The sequence below is a fragment of the Rhinoraja longicauda genome, chromosome 21 (assembly GCF_053455715.1).
Source record: "Rhinoraja longicauda isolate Sanriku21f chromosome 21, sRhiLon1.1, whole genome shotgun sequence".
Lineage (NCBI taxonomy): Eukaryota > Metazoa > Chordata > Chondrichthyes > Rajiformes > Arhynchobatidae > Rhinoraja > Rhinoraja longicauda.
In genome coordinates this window covers 36,150,554-36,172,433 of record NC_135973.1, presented here as the reverse complement: position 1 = coordinate 36,172,433, position 21,880 = coordinate 36,150,554, and the positions used below count along the sequence as shown (strand labels likewise).

Here is a 21,880-nt window from a genome sequence, read left to right as displayed (position 1 = left end):
TTGAACTGTAACTTTACTTTGTGTTGCCAATTTAGCTACTTTTCTGCTAGAACTAGAATTCTATATATATTTACTGTACTTCAAGCTACCAGCAATTATTTGCATCAAGCAACATGAATTCTAGCTATATTAAGAAGATTTGAACCCCGTTTTTAGGCAATCTAAAGTTAAATTGTGCCATTTTCTTGTAGTGATATTCTACATTTTCTATTCTAACGACTTCAGTATTTTGTGAGTTTGATTTGCAGATTAAGCCACTATGTCTTTGTAGAAGTACCTAAAGAAACCAGTTCGAGAGGAAGAGTGTGCAGGAGGAAGTAGTTCAATTCTGAAAGAAAGTGAAACGAACAGGACTCAAGAGGAGGTATGTTCAGGAGACAAGTCACTTGTGAAGGGTGACAAGGAAACCGAGGATAACAAACTTAAAAATGCAGTTACGTATATTACAGATCATTGCCTGTTAATGATACGGGCAAGGAAAAACTTAATCTTGAGAGAAAATACCAGGACCAAAGTACCCTCTCCTCGAAACTCAAGAAAAGAAAGTGGAACGAAGAATATATCAAGTATGGCTTTCTCCTTCCCCAAGATGAACTAACAAGCCCTACTCCCTCAACTCAGGGCATGTTTTGCAGTGTAAAATATAGCAACCAGTGCCTGGCTCCTTCAAAATTACAGATTCATTTAAGAACCATCACAATCATCAAAACAAGTCCATATAGTTTTTCAAAAACACTCGTGAGTATTTGTGGAAGCAGCAGAATTTCTTCCGGTCGATGGTAAGGAATGACACTGCGACTAAAAAACCTTTTCTTCTTGCCTCTCTTCAAATAGCACATGTGCTCATGAAAGAAAAAAAGCCCTACACAAAGTCTGAGAAAGTTGTCAAACCATGTTTGAAAATCGTTGCCAATTTACTACATGGTGGAAAGCAAGCAGTGGATAAAGTAGTGCAAATTCCTTTGTCCCATGACACAATGAAACTTCCATCTACTATGATCGTTAAAGATCTGAAGCATCAGCTGATGGCGAAACTGTTGGCAACACCATTTTTCGCTTTGCAATTTGATGAAACTACGGACATTAAAAACGATGCACAACTCATTGTGTATTGTCGTTTCCCGGATCAAAGCTTGGGAAAAATTGTCGAACATCATCTCTTTTGCTTGCCAATCGGAGAGCAAACCGCAGGTGAATTTATTTTCTCCAAGCTTGACGAATTCATGGAAAATTAAAATTTATCTTGGAGCAAATGTCTTGCTGTGACTACAGTCGGTGCTGCAGCCATGATGGAGAAACATAAAGGAGCCACCGCTCGCATCAAAAAAAAAAACCAGAATTGCACCTTTTGACATTGGTTTTTGGCTGCCAAGAAACTGAACACTTGTTGCAATGACCAGAAAAATGAGCTGGAAGAATTGTTGCACAATGTGGTGAAAATTGTCAATGCTATTCACCCACAAGCAAATAAATGTCGGCTGTTTTCAGAGCTATGCAAGGATATGTCTGCAGATCACATGATTCTCCTCCTGCATTCTGAGGTTCGATGATTGTCATGTGGAAGAGTCCTTGAAAGAGTACTGCCCCTGAAGAATGAACTGTGTATTTTTTACTGAGCAAGGTGACATGAAAGCAATGCATTTCAACAATGATTTTTGGCTGACCAAATTGTGTTCCATGACTTCTATTTTTGAACATTTGAATCGGCTCAACTCGTCACTTCAAGGTAAAGGAGGCAACATCTTCGATGTCCTTGGGAAAATAGAAGCTATGAAAATGAAGATTACCATGTGGCATATTAACATTCCGAAAGGCAATTTCTCCAATCTCCCACATTTGGAAAGTTTCCTCAAAGAGTGTGAGTGGGAAGAAAAGCAACCTGAACTGAAGAAAACACTGAAGGACATCATTTCTGACCATCTGCAGTTGCTGTCTAAAAATGTTGAAACATATTTTCCTCAGAAGCATCTTCAGAACTTGGAAAATCAGATGTGGATAGTTAATCCTTTTATCACCAGCCAGATCAAACGAGCAAATTTTGGGGAAATGTCAGAAGTGTTGATGGAGCTTCATTATGACTTCACTCAAAAATCATCTTTTGAGATGTACTCCTACAATGGAGACTATTGGATTGGATTTCTTGCTTTCCCCGAATACAAATCAATTGCCTTGAAGGCCCTTCAACCACTAGTAATGATGACAACAACTTTCTTCTCTGAACAAGGATTCAGAGACCTTGGTAGAATTGAAATCCAAAAAACTCAATTCACTTCAGTATGTTGATTTGGTAATGTGGGTTGCCTTGGAGAAGGAAATTGAACCTCTGTTTGAGAAGCTTGTCACAGTACAGGCACATCCTAGTCATTGATGATATGTGTAGAAGTGTACTGCTTGTCATTTATTTGTGGTAACATACACAATAAGAAAACATTGTTTCTAAGTATCTAATTCTAAGTTCTAAGACAGTTGTTTACTAACTATACTTTATGTAAACTAGAAAAATTCTGATAATTTTTCTGTTTTTCATTTTTTTTGTCACTCCTAGTTGTGAGGATTCAGAACTGAGCAACAGGCAATGTTGTGATGATGTTTTGAGCATGCATGTGACATATACATGTCAGTACACATACACAACTTTTAAAATATATGTGGATTTAGAAGAGCCAGTTTCTGGAGAGAAGTATACCAAATATGGCAAGTTGATATTTGGCGGTATGGTGAGCTTTCGTCTGGGAGAGTTATAGAAAGTTATATTAGTTGGATACTAATATATTAAATCACATGCTCGAATGGTTTGTTGAGCTAGTTTTCCAAGGAAAGATTACTTTTCCAAGTAATCGAAGCACGAACGGGTAGGATGGGGCTGAAGCCCAGCGTTTAGCGTTGGAATGTTTTTTTTATCATTCCAATAGTGGTAATCAAACTTCTTTTTTTTCACTCCTAGTTTTCTTTACATATTTTTAGGATGTTCAAAAATAAACACATAAGAAATGAGTTGATTTATGTTTTTTGCTCATGTGACAAAATAAATTATATATAAAATTACCAAAAAAAACAAGAAAATTTAGTTGAGGGTGAATGAAATTTTGTGATAAAGACTCAAGGGTGAATGACACTGAAATAGTTTAAGCAGCACTGATTTAGATTGACATAATCCACCGATAGGGATATATTTTGCAAAATTACGTATTTCTTTTGCTTGAAGGTAAAGTTCAGATTGGAGACAATTATCCAACAACAAAGATATTACACAACTGACTTAAAATGATATCAAATCCAATAAAGTTAAATTGTGAAAAGGCATATCCACTAAAAAAGTTCATTTAGCACCAGATGACATGTAAATATAATTGATAAATATATACATTATATAATATAATTATAGAATTTGCCACGTTCCAGGCCGCGCCGGACAGTGAAAGGTCCGCGGCGGGCCGACCCAAGCCCCGCAACTCGGGGCGGGCGAAGACGCTGCCGTTGCCGGAGCTCCCGATGTCGGCCCCCACCCCGGGGGCTGCGAGCTTCCGATGTCCAGATGGTAAGTCCGGTCCGCGGGCTCTGCGAATCAGAGCCCAGGTGGTCCCAGGTGGAGGCCATCAGCTCCAGGTGTTTGGCCGATGGTAGGCCGCAGCGGGAACGGAGACACCACCCAGAAAACAAAGGTCGGGTCTCCGTTCGGAAGAGACAATTTTACGGTTCCCCCCCCCCAACATAGTACACCAGCACAAAACACAACATCATATTTAAACACTACAATTAAGACAAAAAACACAAAAGACACAAAAGACAAACAGACTGCAGGCAAGCTGCAGCTGCCAGGGCAGCGCAGTATACATGTATAGATACATGTAAAAAATAGACCAAAGAAGTACAAGGGTGAATGGAATAGAGGCCCATTCCAATTGATTTAGATAATAAATGGCAGGAGTTGTTTTAACCAAAGCATAAATGCTTGCACAATCTAGCTCGGCTAAAATGCCACGTTTCTGTGCTTAGAAAGGCATGTTTAAATTATGAAGAGAGTTGGTGGGGTTGAGTTTGTTTTCCTTAGAAAGGTGGTTGAAGAGAAATCTGACAGAGATGTGCAACATTTTCAAAGGCATTGGAGGGGTAGATTGCAAGATCACCACAGCAGGCGGTCTCCAAGAGCAGAGGACGTAGGATTAAGGCGAGGGAGGGGGAAAAAAGGTTGCATGGGTCTGCGGAGGAATTATTTATCTCGGAGAGTGGTTCCAACCTGAAATGCACGGCCAGAGAAGGTGGTGGGGGCAGGTACGTTCAGAATATTTAAGAAGCATCTGGACTGGAATTGTGAATGCAGAGCAAGTTAGGGACAATATGCTGGAAAATGGGATTCGCATAGATAGGTACATGTTGGCCACCATGAAAATGATGGGCAGAAGGGCCTGTGTTGCAAGACTCTGTAAATTAATTACTACTGTAAAACTGAAGGCAGAACTCTACCACTCTGAAAAAGATTACTCTGAAAAAATGGTCAAAACTTAAAGATTGATCTAGAAAGGGCGCATTATGTCCAAGTGCAAAAAACATAAATTTTCTTTAAATTTTGTCCTCAAATACATGCATTAACAATTTAATTTCCTGTCACATTTAATGAACTACATGAGCTGATGTGCTGTTCAGAAGGCAAGTCTTATCGACATGCTCCCATCTGCTAAGGGTAACAATGAGGTGCTTGACAAATAAAAAATATTTAATTACAGAGTTTAATTGGCATCTAGTGAAGGAACTGCAGAGATAAGAGGAAAGGCTGGAATTGAGATGAGAACAAATACTGGGCATTTTCAGACTGGTATTAAACAGTTGGGTTTTCACCCTCTTCAGTTTCAGTTAACCCCAAGGCAAATGTCCAATGAGCAAAATGAACAATGGATGCAAGGTTTTAACATTTCATGGGGATTTCTCATGGCGGTTATGAAGAACAGTTTAACAAAAGTAATTTTCTGTGCAATGCACAAGTATACTACTGACATCGGAATTTTTACTTTGAGTAATATCTAACAATTGTTTAGAGAATAAAGATCAAAGTCAATACAATAATTTTTGTGACATTTCAAACAAGGAAGTGGAGGTTCAAAATTTTCTGCTAGTCAAGTTGGATCTCTGACACAAGTCAAACATTAAACAACTTTCATTGTTCTTTCCCAGACCCTATTTAACTTTAAAGAAAATCATGCATTTTACATATTACTGGTTTCTGCTTATTTGGAAAACATTTAAAAATATTCATTTCAAGAAGGGACCCAAAATACAACATACCCTGTAAACCACCAGAAGGTTAACTTTGACAGGAATGAAGCACTTAGCTCAGGACAAAGTTTCTAGATTTAAATAGGAAAAAAATAGTTTCAGCAACAAAAATCAACCTGAAACATTCAATGCATTGAAACTGGTCAAATGGCAAGTTCCTGAAACTTAACAATGGTAGAAGTTTACCAGATGTGCAGCAACAACATACAATGCATCTAGCTAGATATTAAAATAAGTGAATGTTGTTTTCAGTCAGATTGTAATAATAAGATCAGGAAGCCATTTGGCCCTTCTGTTCAGACAATACAATCATGGTTAACCCTTTACCTCATTGTCATAGTGCTGCACTTCTCCAGTATCTAATGATGTCTTGAAGTCTATTTATCTTATTCTTAAATACTTAAAAATACTTGCTTTCTGTAGAGATTTCCACCACCCACATTTGTCTTCTTAGTCCTAATAGTCATATCCCATATCCTGTAATAAAGCCCTCCTCATTTTAAACTACCCAGCTAAGGGAAACATTTTCCCACATTACCACTTTTTTAAAGCCCAAAGCCAGCATCCCGAATCCCTTTGAAATGATAACTATCAACACAGGACCATCGAGGATGTGCATTCAGTGCCCCTTCTCTTCTCCCTCTAAACCCATGGCTGTACAACCAAACATAGCTCCAATCCATCTTTAATTTCACTGACAATAATACCATAGTTGGCGGTAAAATGGGTAATGACGAGTTAGAGAACAGGATAGTTCTTGATAAGATGATTGAATGGTTCCAGAACAGTCATGCTCTCAACACAAGACCAAGGATCGGATTGTTCACTTTAGGAGGGAAACGGCAGGGATCCACAAACCCGTCTTTATCGACAGGACAGCAGTGGAGTCAATAGCTTCCAGTTCCCGGGTGTGCAGATCTGCAAATCTGAACCGAGCCTAGCACATCAATGCATTCCCAAAGAATGCTCATCAATGCCTGTCCTTCCTGATAAGATTGAGGAGATTCAGTGCGTCCACAAATAGTCCATGTGTGTGGTGGAGAGCATAATGACTGGTTGCTTCATGGCCTGGTTTGACATCTTGAACACCCAGGAATGAAGGAGATTACAGAGGGTGGAAGTCATTGCCCAGTCCTGACCCCTCACCATCATAGGAATCTCTAAGAGGAACTGCCTCAAAAAGGCATCCAATATCAAAGGCCCATAGCACCCTGGCCACGCTCGCACTTCATTACTATGATCAGGACAGTGAAAAGGGTAAAGGAGCTTGAAAACTGTGACCACCAAGTTCAAGAACACCTACTTCCCAACAAGCTCAAACACTCCATGTAATTAACCTCAGCAACCGTGATCTCCTATGGTTGCTGTCTTTTGTTGCACCAAGACTCCGGTTTTCACTCTTATGGTTACCCAATTGTGGTTATTATTGCCTTTATTTTATCTGCGATATCCCGATTATCGGCATATTAGCCGCAGCAATAAAGAATTTCAATGTTTTCTTCCTGGTACACATGACAATTAAACACTCTCGACTCGACTGATGATAAATGAGAGTCCTTTTAAAAGTCAAGCACATGGGTGGGTCAGGAATAATTTATATGCCTGACCAGGAAAGGATGGCACATCTCTGACCCAGATGGACAACAGCAAACCAAATAGGCTTTTACATTTTAGGCGCTACCATTTTTGAAAAATTTCCAGATTATTAACCAAAACTAAATTCCACAGCAAAATGTAATCTCAGGTATCTGGATTGTTAGTCCATCACAGGAAAACAAGGCACTCTCATTATAATAAACCCTCTCACTACAACCACATATATGACAATTTTATTTAAATCAATGTAATACTCACAGCATCCTTAACATATTCAGAGAAGAGAGGAGGCTGATCTGTTATGCAGCAAAGTATGAATTGTATTAATACCAGAATAAAATAGATATAAAAGGTAACTTCCCGAAAAACATCAGTCATATGTTGCTGAAAAAAGAAAGAAAATTACTTTACAGAAACTATTTTATTCACATTGTGAGCTGGTGAAAAATAGTATATTCACTGGACAAAACAAACAAAAACTGGAAAATTGATGCGGCCAAGAATAAATCTTAATTGTGTCCTAATTGTGTCCGGGTGGCACCATCAGCGATGGCAGCCTCGCCAACGGTCTGTCTTTTTTGTTATTTTTAGTGTGTTTTTAAAAGTTTGTGTTAATGTTCTCTGGTTTGTTTTATGTGGCGGGGGGGGGGGGGGGGGGTCGGGGGAACCTTTTCATCCCAATCTCTTACCTTGCCGGAGATGCGATTGTTTTCCGGATAGTCTCTCCGGTCGCTCTGCAGCCTAACATCATGGAGCTGGCGGCCTTGCTCGAGACTGACTTTGAGCCCCACCGCGGGGCCGTGGACTTACCATCGGGGCCTGCGATCCCTTGCCTGGGATTGGCGCTCTAACTGGGGCCTGCGGATTTCAACATTGAGCAGCTCGCAGTCTCGGGTAGAGACCGATGTCGGGAAGCTCCGAACGACACAGAAGGTTTCGACCAGTCCCGACACAGGGTCTGATCGCTCAGCGCGGGGGAACTGAGATCCCCCCCCGATGCGGGAGCTTGATCGCCCCGACGTGGAGGGCCCGACCACTGGCTACGAGAGCTAAGATCGTCCCGTCAACGGAAGTCTCGAGGCCCCCGACCGCGGGAGAATAGAGAAGGGAAGAGATTTAACTTTTTTTTTCGCCTTCCATCACAGTGAGGAATGTGGAGGAATCACTGTGGTGAATGTTTATGTTAAAATGTATTTTGCGTGTTTTGTTGCTTTTTATTGGTATGACTGTATGGCAAATCAAATTCCTCTTATGTTGCAAAACATACTTTGGCTGATAAAGTATGATTATGATAAAAGGCAGCAAAAATGCACAGCTCAATAATTTCAGCAATGATTTATGGGGCCAAGAAAATAGAATATGATGTTACACTATAACATATACTACAATGTATTTGAAACTAATCTCAAACAGGTTTTCATGACAGGAGTCTCTTTTACTCTATGAATTATTTGTCCCATATTTTTATGAAACAGCTGCCACCTATGTAGCCATTTTGTTAGACAAACACTTGCACAATGAAAATGTAGTGGCAGAAGGATGAGGAGTAAGATAGGACAATGGAAGAGAAGTTAAGGGTAAAGTGGATGAAAACATGGTCCCAATAGACTTTAAGATGATATTTTCAAGTGAAAACGAGCCAGTGCTTATATACAGGGTTACAGAAAGTGGAGTTGAAGGCCCTGATAACACCATTAAGGCAATAAAACAAAAACAAAGGACAGCAGGAAGTACAAAACACCAAATAATCAACAAGGCAAAGGCTCTTCGTGAATTTGAAATTAAAAATCAGGGACTTTAAAAAAATTAATAGTCTGAATGAGAGCAAGGGTGAGGGTGATGGGCAAGGGAAGACACGTGCCAGAGGTATTTGCCTGCATTTGGTCTAAATTAATATCAAATAAATTCTGGTGAAAAGTACACCACACAATTGACTTGGTATTAATTGCTGACCCTCCTTGAACTCAGTCAAAAGTGCCCACAAGCTTTGTTTTTCAGTTCACATATACAATATGACCACTTTACAAGTTATTGACTTGCAAGATTTCACGAAAGCAAGCTGTACAGTCAATGAGAGAAGCACAAATATAACCCAGCAGCTACCAACAGTAACCCTGGATCGGTACCTATTCAAGTACAACAGTGAGGGAAAAGTGCATTGCCTGCAATGCCATCTTTGATAATAATGCCATCTTTGATGATAATAAGGGTGACACAGTGACGCAGCAGTAGAGTTGCTGCCTTACAGCGAATGCAGCACCGGAGACCCAGGTTCGATCCCAACTACGGGTGCCGTCTGTATGGAGTTTGTATGTTCTCCCCGTGACCTGCTTGGGTTTTCTCCGAGGTCTTCGGTTTCCTCCCACACCCCAAAGACGTGCAGGTTTGTAGGTTAATTGGCTTGGTAAATGTTAAAAAAAAATTATTCCCAGTGGGTATAGGATGGTGTTAATGTGTGGGGATCGCTGGTCGGCGCAGACCTGGTGGGCCAAAAGGGCCTGTATCTCGAAACTAAACTAAACTAAATGATAATTCAGGTACCAAAATATTTATGTCTCAATTTTGAACTGGTTGTTACCCAATGTACTTGCCAACAATAGTCAATAGTCAATAGTCGTTTATTTGTTACATACACATAAATGTGTAGTAAAATGAAACATTACCCGCAGTTGAACAATAAGACCAATAAGATTAATCAATAAAAATGCAATAACACATACAATCACAACTAACACCAAACAAAAAGAAACATCCATCACAGTGAGTCTCCTCCAGTCCCTCCTCACTGTGATGGAAGGCCAGAATGTATTTGAAACTAATCTCAAACAGGTTTTCATGACAGGAGTCTCTTTTACTCTATGAATTATTTGTCCCATATTTTTATGAAACAGCTGCCACCTATGTAGCCATTTTGTTAGACAAACACTTGCACAATGAAAATGTAGTGGCAGAAGGATGAGGAGTAAGATAGGACAATGGAAGAGAAGTTAAGGGTAAAGTGGATGAAAACATGGTCCCAATAGACTTTAAGATGATATTTTCAAGTGAAAACGAGCCAGTGCTTATATACAGGGTTACAGAAAGTGGAGTTGAAGGCCCTGATAACACCATTAAGGCAATAAAACAAAAACAAAGGACAGCAGGAAGTACAAAACACCAAATAATCAACAAGGCAAAGGCTCTTCGTGAATTTGAAATTAAAAATCAGGGACTTTAAAAAAATTAATTAATCAATAGTTCCAGAACAGCTTGATCGTTATTAAGCAATGTTCAGAAACAACTTGATGTGCTCTCTCTTTGAAAGAATTTTATTGACTGAAAAATGTTTTGACAATTGATGTGAAACAAGGCGTTATAGCAAATTTATTAGACGGCGTCGTTTTTTGTCCTTCTTCCTAAAAGCCCAAATCATGTTAAGTGCCCCAGAACTAACCCACAGACAAATTCACATGACTCAATTCAGAAGCACACGCAAAGCAAAAAAACAAAAGCCACCAAGTTCCTGTAATTGGTTCTGTTAAAGCATTGCATGCAATTTTGAAACTTTGTTCTGAATGTTAAACACAATCCAATGTTGCAAATTAATCAAAACAGATGCAAGATGTTTGAGGGTCAGCGGCCAACCACTTGGAAGTGTACTTTGAACACAAAGTATATTCAATATTAAAAATGATGAATTCACCTTGCCATCTTATTGATCTCAATGGTCGTTAACAAAATTTCTGTGTTATAAAAAAAAAAGCTAAATTCCAGTACAGAAACTTGTGCAATAATTATGGATCTAACAAGTGTGCTTGAGGCTTAGACAGACGAGAACTAGGTTCAATTCTTAGTCAATATCAAATTTGCTCTCTCCAAAGATTAGGTGTTTATGCACAGCGACACATCAGAAAATCCTAATGGATGAAGACAGCATTATCAAGCCTATCAAGCCCTCCATCATTAAAATGGTCTTTTGCCACCATTGTTTGCTTTAGACAGAGGATGCAAGTGGGAAAGTAGCATTCAAGAAAACATACGCCAAATTTCAGAAATGAAAAGGAAGAAACAGATACAAGAAAAGCTTTTGAAACTAGACATTGAATAAATTAAATACAATTTAAAACCACCTTAACAACAGAAAATAATGCAATTATTCCTACCTTATATACAGAAGTCATTATATTTGTCCTCAATTTGGGAATGGCACATACCAATGTGAGCAGCCAATAGATCAAAAGGATAGCAGAGGATTGTTTCCCTTTCAATCTCTCATACTGAATAAGGAAAACTGCAACCAACTGAAGCATAAAAACATAAGGTTTAGTATCAGCATGGTCTAACTCTGAATACAGTTTTATGCTTCACACTTACTCCTTGTTCAAAGGACTGATGTAGTTGCTAGCAAACACCAATTTAAAAGTATATAACATCATTAACAATATATGACATCTTCAAACAGTTTAGCAAAACAGTCACAGTCTATGCTTGGTCTCACCGATGTAAAAGGAGGCCATATCAAAAGCACCAAATGAGGTTTGAAGAGGTACATGTGAAGGTTCACCAGATTGATCCCTGGGATGGCGGGACTTTCATATGAGGAAAGACTGGATAGACTGGGCTTGTACTCGCTGGAATTTAGAAGACTGAGGGGGGATCTTATAGAAACATATAAAATTCTTAAGGGGTTGGAGAGGCGAGATGCGGGAAGATTGTTCCCGATGTTGGGGGAGTCCAGAACCAGGGGTCACAGCTTAAGGATAAGGGGGATGTCTTTTAGGACCGAGATGAGAAAACATTTCTTCACACAGAGAGTGGTGAGTCTGTGGAATTCTCTGCCACAGAAGGTAGTTGAGGCCAGTTCATTGGCTATATTTAAGAGGGAGTTAAATGTGGCCCTTTTTGCTAAAGGGATCAGGGGGTATGGAGAGAAGGCAGGTACAGGATACTGAGCTGGATGATCAGCCATGATCATATTGAATGGCGGTGCAGGCTCGAAGGGCCGAATGGCCTACTCCTGCACCTATTTTCTATGTTTCTATGAACCTGTCTCACCTGGATGGGCTGCTGGGTCCCAGGATGGAGGTGAGGGAGGAGGTGCAGGGACAGGTGTTACATCTCCCAAGGTTATGGAGAAAGTACCTGGTGGTTTTGGGCAGTATGGGATGAGTGGACCTAGGAGTTGCAGAGGGAGTGGTCTCTTCAGAAAGTGGAAAAGGGTTGGGATGGGAAGATGTGACTGGTGGTGGGATCGCGTTGAAGGTGGCAGAAATGTCCGAAAATAATGTGTTGGATGCAGAGGCTGGGGAGGTGAAAGGCGATGGCCAGGGGAACACTATACTTGTGTTCGATCTGGTGGGGGGAGGGGGAACAAGAGCAGAGTTATTAGTTTTCAGATTCATTGACATCTCTAGTAGTACCTGATACTAGAGACATTAAGATAGAGGAAAAAATTAATATGTCACAGCTTACAGCCTAATTAGTATTAAACAAAATTAAATTAATTAAGTGCATAAAATGTGATTCATTTACACGATATGGCCAAAAAGCCATAATACTTGATCCAATCACCCTCAATTTACCTCATGGAAAAAACTGTTCTCATCACATGCAGCCCTTTTATAAAATGCAGACAAAAAGTCTCATGAGATCAGCAACCATGGAGTTTGTTCACACAAGTACCCAGTCACAAGATTATCAAAACTTGTTTCTAGTTTCAATTCTCCATTCGAAATAAGAAATAAATCAATGATTACAGCACAAAACAGTTCTGCAATAAATGCTTTGTAAAAAGTGCAAGTTAGACAACATTGCATTTTAATTTAGAAGAAAGGCAATTACCATTGTAACCCCAAGCACTGCAGGGCTTACAATGAACGCAGGAGCTCGTCCAAATCCAACACTTCTTTCCCAGAAACCATAGAAAAGGTCTGCCCAGCAGATTATCCATAACATAAACCCCAAACCCTGAAAAAAAAAAGCATATTTATTAATGTTAAGATCATTTTAATGTCCATTTGCTGTAGCATTAAAGATAGTGAACCAAAATTTATCATACTGTTAAATAAACAATACAAATCTCAATGATAATCTAATACTTTCCTTGAAATAGACTGCAGTGATGCAAAATGATTCAACCCATGCTGAAGATGTTATGCAAGAATAGAGTTCAATGTATTTCACTAACTTCAATCAAAATTTAATACCAGACTAATTTGAGAAAGTAAAGCATATTTAGCAACTTATTTCATTTGTCAGGAGTTCCATCATAAAGTGAAACATATCCATGCAATAAAAAGCTATTAACTTCTGAAGAAGGGTCTCGACCCGAAACGTCACCCATTCCTTCTCTCCTGAGATGCTGCCTGACCTGCTGAACTACTCCAGCATTTTGTGAAATAAAAACTTTCAATATTCCTTATCTGACCCAGAATGTTACACTAAAGAACAATGGCATTTAGGAGCAACCAATTCCCTGGGCTACACCTTCCAGGAACATTTTAAAGAAAATAGACAAGACATAACTTCTTCCAGTTCTTACAATTTAAGAATTCTCTCATTGGACTGTCATTCCTTTGATGCCCATTGACTTCAGTTTTACCAGGGCTCTTCAATGCCATACCTGATCAAATAGTGCCTTGATATCCAGAGCAATCACTCTTGCCTTACCTCTGGAATTCAGCATTCTGGTCTACATTAGGAGAAAGGCTGTGATGACATTCTGCGATCAGTTGTCCTGCCAAACCCCAAACTGAGCTTCAGTGACCAAGTGCTGCTTGAAGCACTGCTGAAGACATTCCATCGTCATATTGAATTGGGAGAGGACAATCCAGAGTGTAATTGCTGGATTGGAGTATCATGTTTTCATGGGCAACACATATCTGGGAAATATTCTGCATTGGCAACTGGATGTCAATGTTGCGACTATAATGAAGCAGCTTGGCTATAAACACAGTGAGTTATGGGGCAAGTCTTCAGTTGGATTATGCCTGATTCTATAGCCTTTACTGTATCTAATGCTCACAACTTTGATCACCAACTTGACATATTAAGTCTGAAGAAGGTCTCGACCTGAAACGTCACCCATTCCTTCTCTCCAGAGATGCTGCCTGTCCCGTTGAGTTACTCCAGCATTTTGTGTCTACCTTTGATATATTAAGCTTAGTGTACTAAAGTGAATGAAGGCTACCTTCTGTTGACAGTGGGGCCGTGGAAGAAAATCCACACCATCCTTCTTGCAGATGTTAGCAAGGGCTTCAGCCTCATCTCCAGCACTCACCTGCTGGGTCATTGAGGACAAGGATTTTCCTCGAACATAGTCCTCCTCCTTCGCCTTACACCACTATTATCTATATAGATGCGGCAGGATTAGCATGCATTGATCCATCAGTTGAGAGATCACTCGGCTCTACCTTTTGCATGCACGCAGTCCTGTACTTCAGAATTGCAACAGGCTCTGCAGCAGGTAAATCAGTACAGAGGAGGTCAAGCAATTTTATCCTGAGTGTTAGATCTGCAGTAGTGGTGAATTAACTATCAAGACAGCAAGCTCTTCAGGCACCATCGAGCTCAATCATTAGCGTTGTAACAAAATTATTCTCACTGGTAGAAAACAAAGTCCTCTAACCAGAACACATTCTATGCCCATGTAGCGCTGATGCTTCCAATTGTCGGTCCAAACTGCGAAGCACACATTCATCAGTTGAGGGGAAATGGGAAGTATTGCACAACTTTTAGTTTCCACCCTGTGCCTACACCAAAATACAAGCAATCGACCTAGTGGAAAAGCAGTTGAAGAGAACACAAACAAACCCGAAACATCTAGTGTAAGAAAATAACTGCAGATGCTGGTACAAAGCCCGAAACATCTCATCACAACCCACACCTGTAATAGAACAGGTACTAATCAACACTGATATTATAGTACAGGAAATAAATGGAAGGGCAAAGTGTGACTGGCTTGATAACAAACTGTCACGTTGTTTAAAGATGAAGTTCTGGAGAAAAAGATACTGAAAGGGAGGAGGAGACAGAAGGAGTCAATGAAAACTCAGTGACATGCACACAGGAAACCTACCAGATTATATTCATAATAGGAACAGAATTAGACCATTTAGCCCATCAAGTTCTACTCCGCCATTCAATCATGACTGATCTATCTCTCCCCCTCAATCACATTCTCCTCCCTTCTCCCCGTAATCCCTGACACTCTTATTAATCAAGAATCTATCAATCTACGCCTTAAAAATATCTACTGACGTGGCCTCCACAGCTAACTGTGGCAATGAATTACGCAGATTCACCACCCTCTGACTAAAGACATTTCTCCTCGTCGCCTTTCTAAAAGATATGTCCTTTTATTCTGAGGCTATGACCTCTGGTCCCAGACTCTCCCACTAGTGGAACCATCCTCCATTGTTCCATTCACTTTATCCAGGCCTTTCACTTTCAGTAAGTTTCAATGAGGTCTCCCTCATCCGTCTAAACTCCAGCAAGTACAGGCACAGAGCCATCACACGCCCCTCATATGTTAACCCAATCATTTCTGGGATCATTCTCATAAACCCCCTCTGCACTATTTCCATGGCCAGCACATCTTTTCTCAGATATGGGGCCCAAAACTGCTCACAGTACTCCAATTGCTGTCTGACCAGTGCCTTATAAAGCTTCCGTTTTTATATTCTAGTCCTCTCAAAATAAATGCTGTCCATGCATTTGCCTTCCTTTCTACCGATTCGACTTGCAAATTAACTTTTTGGGAATAGAATAATGGAGTCAGAGTGATACAGCATGGAAGGAGGCCCTTTGGACCAACTAGCCCACAACAGCCAACATGTCCCAGCTACACTAGTCCCACCTGCCTGCATTTGCCTGTATGCCTCCCATCCTGTCCTATTCATGTACCTGTCTAATTGTTTCTTAAACGATGGGATAGTCCCTGCCTCAACTACCTCCTCTGGCAGCTTGTTCCATGCACCCGCCACCCTTTGTGTGAAAAAGTTACCCCTCAGATTCCTATTAAATCTTTTCCACTTTCCCTTAAACCTATATCCTCTGTCCTCAATTCATCTACTCTGGGCAAGAGACTGTGCATCTACCTGATCTATTCCACTTATGATTTTATCCTCAGGAATCCTGCACCTGCACACCCAAGCCTCTTTGCACCTCCGATTTCTGAATTCTCTCCTCATTTAGAAAATAGTCTACACCTTTATTTCCTACTACCAAAATGCATGACTCCACACTTTATACACTGTATTCCCTCTCTCCTAACTTGGGACATGTTGGCCGATGTGGGCAAGTTAGGCCAAAGGGCCTGTTCCACACTGTACCACTCTTTGACTCTACCTGACCAAGTCCTTCTGCAGAGTCCCTGCTTTCTCTACACAACCTACCCATCCACCTACCTTCGTATCATCTGCAAACTTGGCCACAAAGCCTTCAGTCCCTCATCCAAATCATTAACATACATCATGAAGAGTAGTAGCCCCAGCACTGACCTGGTCGCTTGCTGCACTGCCAGTTACTGGCAGCCCACCAGGAAAAGCCTCCTATATTCATCCATGTCCCGCCTGCAATTGGTCCAAAACACCGCAGCGAGACTCCTGACGGGTACCCGTAAAAGGGACCACATCACCCCGATTCTGGCCTCTCTCCACTGGTTCCCAGTACAGTACAGAATCAACTTCAAGCTCCTCCTATTCACATACAAAGCCCTAAACGGCTCCCCCACCCCCCCCATATCAAACATCTTCTAACCCACCACTCTATCTTCAGGTCCCTCAGGTCGGCCGACTTGGGGCTACTGACTATCCCGCGGTCTAGGCTTAAGCTCAGGGGTGACCGCGCTTTTGCGGTTGCAGCTCCTAGACTGTGGAACAGCATCCCTCTCCCCATCAGAACTTCCCCCTCCATCGACTCCTTTAAGTCCAGGCTCAAAACCTATTTCTACTCCCTAGCATTTGAGGCCCTCTGAGGGGGCGCTGTGAACTGTTTATGTATGTGCTGTTATGTTTGTGTGCCATTGTATGTTCATTCTTAGTACCTGAACTAATGTACAGCGCTTTGGTCAACGTGGGTTGTTTTTAAATGTGCTATACAAATAAAATTGACTTGACTTGACTATATTGCCACTTTTTTCTTTCTCCCATTCAGCTAACCTGCTATCCATGGTACCATCTTCCCTCTGGTACCAGTGTGATAGTCCCCTAGACTTATCTATGAAATAATTCAAAGAACACAGAACTCAATTAAAACTTTTTACTTTAACACCAAGGTGGGAGAAGACACAGAGACCGACCGGAGTGTACTGTTGTTCACTCAAGCACCTGCTTCTGTCCTCTCAAAGAATACCCCGACTAAAGGCAATATTTATACAGCCCAAAGCAGCACAAAAAGCACATCCAGTAGTTTTCCACAGTTACATGACATAAGCTAGTCTTAACAATAACATAGTAGAGTTCCCATAGTATAGTTCCTTTAATTGTGTTAGGGAGTCAAACAGGAGTAAAGAGGAGTTGCATAGCTAAGATGATTAAAGAGGCACCGTTGTGCGATAAGGAGGCACCATACGATCTAGTTCAGAACACTGGAATGTCCAGTCCTCAATAAACCATGAGAAACAACTTCTAAACCCCGAGAAACAACTTCTTATCTGCAGGTGTCTGGTACCGTGAAGGCCGACTTCCCACGAGAGCATATTCAGCTTAAAATGTCTGCCATAGTTAACACAAAATGGTTTCCACAGTTTTAACCCTTACATTAGGCTCTCATCTCCTTTTGCAGCCTCACTTTAGCAGGGATTCTTAAAAGATCACAAATAATGCCTCCGCAATCTCTAAAACAACCCTTTCAGAACCCTGGGGTGCAGTCCATCCATCCATCCGGTCGGTCGGTCGGTCCTGGTGACTTATCCACCTGTAGACCTTTCAGCACCTTCTCCTTGGTAATATCCACTCCACTAACCTACACCCCTGACTTTTGAATTTCTGGCATGCTGCTGGTATTTTCCACTGTACAGACTGATGCAAAAAACATTAAATTAATCTGCCATTTCTTTATTCCCCATTATAACTTCCCCAACATCATTTTCCAACTCTCCAATGTCCACCCTTGCCTCTTTCTATATCTAAATAAACTTTTGCTATGCTTTTTTATATTACTGGCTAGCTTACCTTCAGAATTCATCTTTTCTCCCTATATTGACTTTTTAAGTTTCCTTCTGATGGTTTTTAAAAAGCTTCCCAATCCTCTAACTTCCCACTAATCTTTGCAATGTTATATGCATTTTCTTGTAGTTTTATACTATCCTTGACTTCCCTTGTCAGCCACGGTCGCCTCATTCTCCCCTTGGAATCTTTCTTCGTCTTTGGAATGAAAAGATCCTGCATCTTCAAAATTGTTCCCGGAAATTCCTACCATTGCATCGTCTTCGTCTTCCTTATCGGGTCCCATTCCAATCCACTTTAGCCAGCTCCTCCCTCATGCCTGTGGTCGCCTGGCTTTGCTCAAGAGTAACACCGACACATCCAAGTTCATCTTCTCCCTTCCAAATTGCAGGTTGAATTTTATCATATTATAGTCTCTCCCTCCTAGGGGTTCCTTTACCTTAAGCTCCCTAATCAAATCGGGTTTGTTATACAATACCAAATCCAGCATTGCTTTTCCCTGGTAGGCTCCACTACAAGCTGTTCTAAGAAACCATCTCGTAGGCACGCTACAAATTCCCGCTCTTGGGGTCCAGTACCAATCAGATTTTCCTAGTCTACTTACATATTGAAATCCCCCAATACTATTGCAACATTGTCTTGCTTACATGCTGATTGTTTCTCCTGATTTAATTTGTACCCTACTTCCTGGCTACTATTTGGAGGCCTGTAAATAACTCCCATCAGGGTCTTCTTACCCTTGCAATTTCATAGCTCTATCCAAAGGACTCTTCTACAACTTCTAATCCTGTGTAACCCCTTGCTAAGGACAATTGCATTCCTTACCAGGCGAGCTACACCACCCCCTTCTGCCCACCGTCTCTCTTTTCAATAGGACATGTAACCTTGGATATTCAGCTGCGATCCTCTCTCAGCCATGTCTCCATTTTACCCACAATGTCGTAACTACCAATTTCTATTTAGAAGAGGATTGACAACAGAAAAGGAAAATGGAGCAGGTGAAAGAGATAAACGAAAAAAGGAACAAAGAAAGTCTGACCAATAAAACGCGCACAAAAATAAAAGGATTTGAGACCATGAGCAAGAGCTTAAATATGGTCAATGCAAAAAGAAATAAATCTGAAGATTATGTATCAAGATCAAATAGATTTTAAAAAAACCTAAATTATACAGTATGAGACAGCATGTGATCCCAGAAACATCAACCCGTGATCCCAGAAACATCAACATAATGGAGATTGGCACACTGGATTATAATTACAAACTCTGACTCCAGAGCAAGCTTGAACATTTCTTAATCAAGCTGTATATGTACCATAACGTTTTAACATGTATCCCATGAAAGCATTAATTTAAACGGTATAATAAATGTATTTTCCTGATTTTAGTTAACAGAACTTTTTCTGACTTGCCACGCCAGAGATCCATTAGCTTTCCAAGAGACAATTCCGTCTCCGCGCTTTACACACCAAGTATTTCCTCAACTACCATACAACACCACTTTGCATTTTTGTAGCCAAAAAGTGCTGTGAATGTTATGTTCATGCTGTTTGATATAGCAAGACTTCTTCTATGCTGCAAGTATAGGTGCTATGTCATGCAAGAGTCAAAAATTGTTATTTGTACTGGGACCAAAACAATAAAATGCTTATTTGCTGCAGCTTTAGAGGTATATTAAAAACACATCAACAAAAATCATTAAATTATCAGTATTCTAATTGGATTTGCAACTGCTTCAATCTGCTGGGCCCAGGAGCCGGTCAGCACGTGCCAAGTACTTGCTGCTTTGATGCTCTCCACCAATGAAGTCCAGGTGCAGGGCCTCTCAGATTTCTATTCCCGGACAACAATCAGCACCGCCATTCAATGTGATCATGGCTGATCATTCTCAATCAGTACCCGTTCCTGCCTTCTCCCCATACCCCCTGACTCCGCTATCTTTAAGAGCTCTATCCAGCTCTCTCTTGAATGCATTCAGAGAATTGGCCTCCACTGCCTTCTGAGGCAGAGAATTCCACAGATTCACAACTCTCTGACTGATCTTTCTCCTCATCTCAGTTCTAAATGGCCTACCCCTTATTCTTAAACTGTGGCCCCTTGTTCTGGACTCCCCCAACATCGGGAACATGTTTCCTGCCTCTAACGTGTCCAACCCCTTAATAATCATACGTTTCAATAAGATCTCCTCTCATCCTTCTAAATTCCAGTGTATACAAGCCTAGTCGCTCCAGTCTTTCAACATATGATAGTCCCGCCATTCCGGGAATTAACCTAGTAAACCTACGCTGCACGCCCTCAATAGCAAGAATATCCTTCCTCAAATTTGGAGACCAAAACTGCACACAGCACACCAGGTGCGGTCTCACTAGGGCCCTATACAACTGCAGAAGGACCTCTTTGCTCCTATACTCAACTCCTCTTGTTATGAAGGCCAACATTCCATTGGCTTTCTTCACTGCCTGCTGTACCTGCATGCTTCCTTTCAGTGACTGATGCACTAGGACACCCAGATCTCGTTGTACGTCCCCTGTTCCTAACTTGACACCATTCAGATAATACTCTGCCTTCCTATTCTTACCACCAAAGTGGATAACCTCACACTTATCCACATTAAACTGCATCTGCCATGCATCCACCCACTCACACAACCTGTCCAAGTCACCCTGCAACCTCATAGCATCTTCCTCACAGTTCACACTACCACCCAGCTTTGTATCATCTGCAAATTTGCTAATGATACTTTTAATCCCTTCATCTAAGTCATTAATGTATATTGTAAATAGCTGCGGTCCCAGCACCGAGCCTTGCGGTACCCCACTAGTTACTGCCTGCCATTCTGAAAGGGACCCAATTTATCCCCACTCTTTGCTTTCTGTCTGTCAACTAATTTTCTATCCATGTCAGTACCCTACCTCCAATACCATGTGCTCTAATTTTGCCCACTAATCTCCTATGTGGAACTTTGTCAAAGGCTTTCTGAAAGTCAAGGTACACCACATCCACCGGCTCTCCCGTCAATTTTCCTGGTTGCATCCTCAAAGAATTCCAGAAGATTAGTCAAGCATGATTTCCCCTTCGTAAACCCATGCTGACTCGGAACAATCCTGTTACTACTATCCAAATGCTCCGCAATTTCATCTTTTATGATTGACTCCAGCATCTTCCCCACCACTGATGTCAGATTAACTGATCTATAATTTCCCGTTTTCTCTCTCCCTCCTTTCTTAAAAAGTGGGACAACATTGGCTACCCTCCAATCCACATGAACTGATCCTGAATCTATAGAACATTGGAAAATGATCACCAATGCGTCCACAATTTCTAACGCCACCTCCTTAAGTACTTTGGGATGCAGACCATCAGGCCCTGGGGATTTATCAGCCTTCAGTCCCATCAGTCTACCCAACACCATTTCCTGCCTAATGTGGATTTCCTTCAGTTCCTCCGTCACCCTAGGATCTCTGGCCACTAGAACATCTGGGAGATTGCTTGTATCATCCTTAGTGAAGACAGATTCAAAGTACAGGTTCAACTCGTCTGCCATTTCCTTGTTTCCCATAATAAATTCCCCCGCTTCTGTCTTCAAAGGACCCACATTTGCTTTGACTATTTTTTTCCTCTTTACATACCTAAAAAAAGCTTTTACTATCCTCCTTTATATTATTGGCTAGTTTACCCTCGTACCTCATCTTTTCTCCCCATATTGCCTTCTTAGTCACCTTCTGTTGCTCTTTAAAAGAGTCCCAATCCTCTGGCTTCCCACTCTTCTTTGCTTTGTTGTACCCCTTCTCTTTTATTTTTATGCTGTCCTTGACTTCCCTTGTCAGCCACGGGTGCCTCTTACTCCCCTTGGAATCTTTCCTCCT

General features: G+C 41.0%; 1 protein-coding gene across 1 annotated transcript in view; it reads right to left on the bottom strand.

The window, feature by feature from the left end:
* Nucleotides 1-21,880, bottom strand: part of abcc1 (ATP binding cassette subfamily C member 1 (ABCC1 blood group)) — a 107,811-nt gene that overhangs the window by 64,989 nt on the left and 20,942 nt on the right. Inside the window, exons 3-6 of the mRNA XM_078418355.1 lie at nucleotides 12,688-12,813; nucleotides 11,010-11,147; nucleotides 7,126-7,251; nucleotides 5,281-5,342 (exon numbers count right to left, since the gene is read on the bottom strand). Coding sequence (XP_078274481.1) covers nucleotides 5,281-5,342; nucleotides 7,126-7,251; nucleotides 11,010-11,147; nucleotides 12,688-12,813 — 452 coding nt within the window. The remainder of the gene's footprint in view (nucleotides 1-5,280; nucleotides 5,343-7,125; nucleotides 7,252-11,009; nucleotides 11,148-12,687; nucleotides 12,814-21,880) is intronic.